The 7,387-nt window shown below is 50.2% G+C and overlaps 1 protein-coding gene across 1 annotated transcript; it reads left to right on the forward strand.

The window, feature by feature from the left end:
- The first annotated feature begins 2,862 nt into the window (after positions 1 to 2,862).
- LOC128791151 (protein ecdysoneless homolog) lies at positions 2,863 to 5,631 on the forward strand. The gene is made up of 4 exons (XM_053948492.1): positions 2,863 to 3,058; positions 3,873 to 3,990; positions 4,341 to 4,428; positions 5,519 to 5,631. Exons 1-4 carry the CDS (start codon positions 2,863 to 2,865, stop codon positions 5,564 to 5,566), a joined length of 450 nt encoding a protein of 149 aa, XP_053804467.1. The 3' UTR covers positions 5,567 to 5,631.
- Positions 5,632 to 7,387: the final 1,756 nt, after the last annotated feature.

Consider the following 7,387-nt stretch of genomic DNA (forward strand, 5'->3'; position numbering starts at 1 on the left):
TGCCGGCCACACACAGCGGGAGCGGCCGCTGCCGCCGGAGATTTGAGTCGATTTGATCAGTTAGGGGGCGGGAGCGCTGCCAATCGGGGCTCGGCGGCTTTGCTCCCCAATCCCCCCGCGGTCCCCTCTCCCCGGCGCTCCCCGCTCCTTCTCCCGGATCGGTTCCTTTACTGTTCTCTCGCCTCGCAATGCGCGTCGTTGCCAGCCCGGATTCCGGGATCTGAACCCGAGTCCCTTTCGCTCGGCTGAGCGCAATGGAAATTCTCTGCGGGTGTCGGCGCGGCCCGCGCGGGGCTGCCCCGCCACATCCCGAGCCCCGTGCGGGGGCAGCTCGGCTTTCCCCGCGCGGCGCCGCAGCTCGCCTAAGCCTGGCTTTCCTACTCCCGGATGGCTCGGCTTTTCCCCACTGCCGGGTGGCTCGTCTTTTCCTACTCCCGGGTGGGTGGCTCGGCTTTTCCCAGCGCGGCTCAGCGGCTCAGGTTTTCCTCGGACGACCTCACTCCCCCACTGTCGCTCCCCCCCTGCGGCGGGGCGAATCCCCCCGGCATTTGCCGGAAGGTCTCTGACTGCCTCTGTTTACTGAAGCCTCATGCACCGTGTTTTAGAACGCCTTAAAAATGCGTTGAAATGCTTTTTTAAAGTTAATCTTGTGTATTTTGTGAACTCTGGTTTCTCTGAGAATTGTTACTGGAGAGATTCAAAGCGCTAAATCCAGTGCCTTGTTATTATTATGCGCAGCATAGCACAATCTAATTTCTTTAACAGAAATGCCGATAACATTTACCATATGGTATTACACTGCATACAATCTCAAGAAGCTCCCGGTTTACTGGACAGTTTGCCAAATTCTACATTGTTGTTTCTTTCGCTACAATTGCACTTTCAAAGATCTTAGTAAATGTATGGTTCCTTAAAACTTGCACCTACCATGAGTTTTTCTCACGGTTAAATTACATAGCGTCAAGGTATTTGTTACACTTTTCTCATCCTTCCAGGAAATTCGTCATGCCGTTATTTCAGCCACGGTTGGTTCACATTTTCGGTGCCTGTTGGTATTAATAGCATCAGAATAAGTTACATTTTGTTGTACCCAGAACTTTTAAGGATATTGATTGTTAGTTCGGTTACATTTTCTTTGAGCATGATTTTAGTGTTGGTAAGATTAAGTTAGATCTGAGTAATGTTATGTTTTATTACTCTATTGAGTTAATTTGGTTGAGAGTCATTTATGTTGAGGTGGATTTCTGTCAGGTTTGAGTGTTGCTGAGTTTGGACGAGGTCAAGTTTCAGTTTTCTTCACTTCAAGCCATTTCATGTTCTATTCCAGTTTTATTAAGAACCGTTTTTATTCAGTATTAAAGAGGTGAACTTTAAGTTCTCTTAAGTATACCTCTAATTCTACTGAGGTGACATTGTATTACACTGCAATTAATTTTAAGTCCTAAGTTAATTTTGTTTAAGTATGTTTGTGTACATTGCAAGGTATAGTTATTTTCTTCTAGAGATAAGACGAATCTCAGTGAAACGGCTGTGATGAAACACTGATGAACACCTGCTTTTGGATAGAAGAGGATACAGTTTGTTGAGCCCTTGATCTTCTCGCAGATTCCACAGGTGTCAGTGCTGCACTGCCTAACAGGATCATTTATTGTGATCTCTTCTGTTTTATCTTCCAGAGATAACACATGAGAGTGGCTGGTTGTTCTACATTATGGCTGTTATCCATTGTAAGCTGTTCAGTGTTTCATTGTTATGGCTACATGAATGCTTGGAAGAATATTGTCTCAAATTCCTGAGACAGTTACTGTTGATATATTGTTTCCATAATGTGAATTCACTAATTTTTATAACGCGCTATTCATAAGATATGATTACCTTATTTATAACTGGCTTTTCATGAACTTCGACATATCTTTGTGTAACTACCTACAAGACACGTGTCCTTTTGGGATCTCTCTTTTCTGTTCCCTAGCTGCAGGTGCATCTCCTTGAACAGGCTGTCTACAGCCGTTCCCTGCACTGCCTAAACAAGGAGTGCACAGCGCTCCTTCCCTCCCTGCCAGGGTTGTTCTTTGAGCCTTGGAGAAAGGCTTTAAAGCAGCACAGAGCTTGTTAAGCACCAACAGCTTCATCAAAAATGCAAATCAATAGCCTGGGCAGAGCCTGACTTTAAAACCTGTTTTAAAACTGAATTAAAGAGCAGTTGCATTGCCAATTGACAAGATTAGAAAGGTTTCCTTAGCAGTTATTGAGATGACAAAGTAAGGGAGAGGACGGAGCATGGAGTGGGGGAAAGAAGGGGAAAACCTTCCTTTGCACAGTGGGTGTTTAACCATCATGGTCACATCTCAAGTACTTGTAGAAACCGTTCTAATCTCAAGAAAGGAAAAGCTTCCAGGATATTTTTCATCTCAGCAAGAGCCTAAGGAAGCCCTCAGCAGCAGGAGACTGGGAGAACTGCAAGGCTGGTTTCTGGAGCAGAGGGAGCAGCGTGTGCTCCTCAAAGGCAGACCTTCACCCACAGCAGCCAGAGGGTAGAAAAACAAGGATACAAGAAAGCCTTAGGTGGGGAACGGGTTATCAAAGGTTTTCTAAGGAAAGAACAAGGTCTGGGAAACAGGACCTGGAAGGTGAGAGAGGAAGGAAATACAGAAGCAGCTGAGGTCTCTTCGGATTCGAAGAGCAACGAAGGGAGGAGAAGGGAGGAGGGAAGAAAAGGCTGGGACTAAGTTATAACCCAGCCGGCCCAGCCGCGTTGGCTCCCTGCCTGTGAGCACGAAGCCGCTCCTCGCAGAGAGGGCAGCGCCGCCGCCGCTGAACCGGGAGCGCTCCTCCCCGGGGGCGGAGCGCGGCCCCGGCGCGATGGAGGCGCTGCGGCGGCCGGCGCTGCCCGAGGACGCGGTGCGCTACCGCCTGTTCGCGGCGGCGGCGGCGGGCCCGGGCGGCGAGGCGCTGCTGCGGCGCTGCGCTGAGCTGGCCCTGGTGCGCTTCGCCCCGCTCCTGGCCGCCTACGTGTGGCAGCGGCAGCCGTTCCGCCTGCGCTACGTGCCGCGCCGCGGTGAGCCGGGAGCGGGCCGGGAGGCACGGCGGGAGGAGCGCCCGGAGCGGGGGGACTGGGAGGGGGACCCGGCGGCGGGAACCGGCAGCGGGAACCGGCAGCGTGTGAGGGGGGACTGCGGGCATGTCAGGGGGAACTGCGGGCAATTGAGTGGGACACGACGGCCGGGAACCGGGAGCGTGTGAGGGGGATCCAGCGGCCGGGAACCTACGGCGTGTGAGGGGGAACCGAGGGAGTGCGAGGGGGATCCGGCGGCCGGGTACCGAGAGCGTGTGAGGGGGAACCGAGGGAGTGTGAGGGGGAACTGCGGGCATTTGAGTGGTATCCGGCGGCCGCGAACCGGGAGCGTGTGAGGGGGATCCGATGGGCTCGAACCGGGAGTGTGTGAGGGGGAACCGGCGGCCGGGAACCGGGATCATTTGAGGGGGGTCCAGCGGCCGGGAACCGACGGCGTGTGAGGGGGATACGGCGGGCTCGAACCCGTGTGAGGGGGAACTGCGGGCATGTGAGGGGAACCCGACGGCCGGGAACCGGGAGCCTCTGAGGGGGAAGGGAGGGCGTGTGAGGGGAACCGGGAGCGTGTGAGGGGGGACGCGGCGGCTTCACAGACTCTCAGGGTCACGGCATGGGTTAACCCAGTGAGGCATCTGGTGCCACCTCCCCGCTGCAGCAGGGTCATGCCAGAGCACACGACTCAAGATTCCGTCAGCAGGGTCTGGAATATCCCCAGTGAGGGAGATGCACACCCTGTGTGCACAATCTGTTCCTGTGCAGGGGGTTGCTGAGCCGCCTCTCCTCTCTCTGCCCCGTCCAGGCGAGACCCCGGCGCACATCGGCGGCACCACCGTGTTCGGGGATAACGTGGAGGATGAGTGGTTCATTGTGTACCTGCTCCGGGAGATCACCAGGGAGTTCCCGGGGCTGGCAGCCAGGTAAAGCGGGTCCTGCTCAGGTGCTTTTGTGTGAGGGCTGCGGAGGGGCAGTGCCTATGCTCTGAAGGTCCTGTCTTAACATTCCCCATCCTTGGAGGCGTTTCCCCATCCCATAGACGTTTGAAGTGTCCAGGGGCCGGGTGGATGGGGCTTGGAGCAGCCTGGGCTAGTGGAAGGTGATCTGCCTGTGGCAGATCATCTGGAACCAGAGGATCTTCAAGGTCCCTTCTAACCTAAGCCTTGCTATGGGTCTATGAATATTCAAAATCCCCAGCAGACATGGATTCAGAAGTGTGTTGTTGTGCTCTGCAAGGCTTTTTCTGCTGAGAAACCAATTTCTCCTTTGCCAGGATTGATGACAACGATGGAGAGTTTCTCTTGATAGAAGCTGCTGATTTTCTCCCAAAGTGGCTCAATCCTGAGAACAGTGAAAACAGGGTGAGTAAAACTTGTGTACAGTTGGCAAGGGGCCCACAGTGGCCTTTTATGTAGCAGCTGGAGTTTTCTCTTGCACTTCTAGCCAAGTGGTCTGACTGCCTCTAAAAATCCAGAGTGCTGTCTGTCCCTTACTGTTGCTCCCTTCAGGAGCACTCCTGTGTCCCCCTGAACTTTCAAGCTCTGCTAGAACCACTTGGATGATTTTTTTCTTTTTTACCATATTGTGGAGTGTTTAGGCAAGAGGATTTGCTGCCCTCAGAGAGGGAATGCTCAGGGCTGGAGTGTTGCTGTCTCTGTAAGGACACAGGCTTTGTCTGGTACAGGTGAAATAATGAGCAGACACCTTCAGCTGGATATGGATGGTTGCTATTGGCAATGGATTAAAATGGAAATAATTAACTTGTTCATTAGCAAAAATTGTTTCATTATTTTTCCCCTACTCCAAGATTCTTAGAAGGGATGGAACACAACCCAAAAATTGATTTCAAGTGTGTACCTGGACTGCCAGGTTCACATTGTCCTTTTGTTTGAGGGAACAGACAGAGTGAGGGAGTTGAGAACATTGCAGTCAGGGCTTTTCTTAGGATCAGGAACCAGCAGAGGTCGCATGTAGCACCTGAAGTAATGCTTTTTAATCCCTGTGATGTTCTGAAGCAGTTAGGTTATGCTGGTTCTCCTGAAGCACTTCTCTAGTTGAAGAGAAACTTGGTATTATTGTTGTTAAGGAAACAAGATATATTTGACACAACTTGTTGCAGTTAAAACAGGGCTTTTTACTGCTTGGATCATGGTCTCTGGCATCTCAAATAACATTTGTAAAAAAGTTGTGCTGCTTCCTGTATTGGTTCTTTATTTGTACTGTATATTCTCTGTGTTCAAACAGATGCATTTGTCTATGAAATGAAATTTTCCTTCGCTCTGTGTGTTCTATCTGTTCTTACCATGTCTGATGAGGGCATTCCTGCCTGCCAAGTATTCCTAACTGCAAAACTGAGCTGCAAAATGCTTGCAGTCCTGTCAGTCAGCTGGCTTGGGCCCTGTGGGCCAGCAGGCTTGTGCAGGGTCACAGAACTGTCCTGTGCTCTTTCAGATGACAGCTGGCTGGATATTGCACCAGATGCTCTGGATCAGATGCTGAAGGAGGCAAGAAATGAGTCCCTTCCTTCCACAAATGAGGAAGAGCAAAAATATGACTTGGAAACAGTTGCTAACTGAGCATGCTAAGAGAGCATGAAGGCTTTTGTGACCAAAGTCTCCACGCACGAAGGAGCAGAAATGCCATGGTAGCGGCACTTTGAGTTTGGGGTCTGGTGTAGGATGTTGCACTCTGCTGCAGCCCTGTGGTTGATTCTGTGATGCAGAGAATCAGAGTTTGAAGGTGTTGTGCTGAGCAGGGGCCTGAAGCAGAGCCACAGCAGTGAACATGTACTTGCTTTAAATCAGCTTGGTACTGTTCTGACACTGGTGCAGGTTCAAGTGCTGCAAGCTGAGCTGCTCTCTGTCACTCAGTTTGATTTTGTGGTCTTCAAAATTTTTCTCTTTTCTGCCAGGAATTCTTCCACTCACTCTTTCATGTCTAATCCATAGAGGCTTCAAACCTAAGGACTTCTAAATTCAAATGTCCCATATTCAATCCTGGCTTGAGAGAGATCAATATGGCTTGTGCCTGTGTCAGGCTTATGCAAGCATAAAAGCTTCATTTATTTAAAAATATTTTTATATTTCAGGTCATCTGATGAATCCCATGTTACCTTTGACGTGGATGCTTTTACGAAAGCCCTGGACAGAATTTTAGGTGAGACTGCTTCTTTCTTTGAAATAAATCCCTGCACCGATTTCTTTGCTGTTGTACTGACACAAAATAATGTCCAGGGGCGGACTCGGAGGAGCTTGATTCTGATGATCTGGATGAAGAGGAGGAGTTTGGTTTCTCAGATGGGGATGATGAAGACCTGGCTGCTGGAGATCAAAGGCAGGAGCAGAAGGTGTCTCCTGAGGAGCTCATGGGCAGTCTCAAGGCGTACATGAAGGAGATGGACCGTGAGCTGGCACAGACCAACGTTGGGAAAAGTTTCACCACCCAAAAGAGAGGGGTGAGTGTGCCTTGAGCTCTGATTTGGAGCAGTAATTTCCAAACAGGAAATGTGCTGCAAGTGGCCCTTCTGAGTAATGTGATCAGAACCTTCCCCCGTGCAAGCAAAGTGTGCTGTACCTGCACCATAATACCTTTTTTTTTAACTAAAGCTTACCTAAGCTTTGAATTTGCCCATCTTTCCAAGACTTAGTTCCATTTCCCTGTTTTTAGTAGTAGGGCAAGCAGCTGCAGCTTCACTTGTGAGTTCCTGTAGTCGTTTTCTCCCATAGGAGGCTGAGGCAGGAGTCAGCAACACTTTCTGTCCTTCTCTTCGAACCTAATCAGGGTAATGGATAGTGGTGATTTTCAGCTGGCATGAGCATTTGGTGGCTGAATTCCTGTCTGTCAGGACTCTGGAATGTACTGGACTTTGTTTGCGGCAGAATTGTTGTTTCTTTTCTCCAGCTGCCCTGCTGCTTTTGGGAGGTAGGTGGAATGCTGCTCTCAACCTGCTAACCAAAAAGTTACATCTGATTAATCAGATGAGTGCTAGCATTCTATATCCTGCTGACTGGTAATACCTATGAGCAATTGGGCTGCCCCAGCTGGCAGCTTTTCAGTGCTGGGTCTTGCTGTAAATCCCTAATAGCAGAGGGGTCTCAGTGATTTATACAAGCCAAGTGTTCCCAAAGAGGAGTCAGTTAAGAGATGCATTCTTGAGAGAAATATGTTGTTGCTCTGTGGCCTTCTGCCTGCCTGGTACCTTTTCCATGGGAAAGCCCTGCTGTGTTTTGGTGAGGAAGCCTCTGTCAGGAATTGCCTGTTCCTTTTTCTAAGTCACTTGCCTTTATGGAGCATGTTCTGTCTTGACTGCAGTGAGTGTTC

The sequence above is a fragment of the Vidua chalybeata genome, chromosome 8, assembly GCF_026979565.1.
Source record: "Vidua chalybeata isolate OUT-0048 chromosome 8, bVidCha1 merged haplotype, whole genome shotgun sequence".
Taxonomy (NCBI): Eukaryota; Metazoa; Chordata; class Aves; order Passeriformes; family Viduidae; genus Vidua; species Vidua chalybeata.

Bases quoted from the DNA above. Each gene is read 5' to 3' on its own strand.
- LOC128791151 (XM_053948492.1), top strand. From the start codon at position 2,863: ATGGAGGCGCTGCGGCGGCCGGCGCTGCCCGAGGACGCGGTGCGCTAC. The intron at 3,059-3,872 runs GTGAGCCGGGAG...TGCCCCGTCCAG, and splicing joins GCGCTACGTGCCGCGCCGCG to GCGAGACCCCGGCGCACATC. The intron at 4,429-5,518 runs GTGAGTAAAACT...GTGCTCTTTCAG, and splicing joins CTGAGAACAGTGAAAACAGG to ATGACAGCTGGCTGGATATT.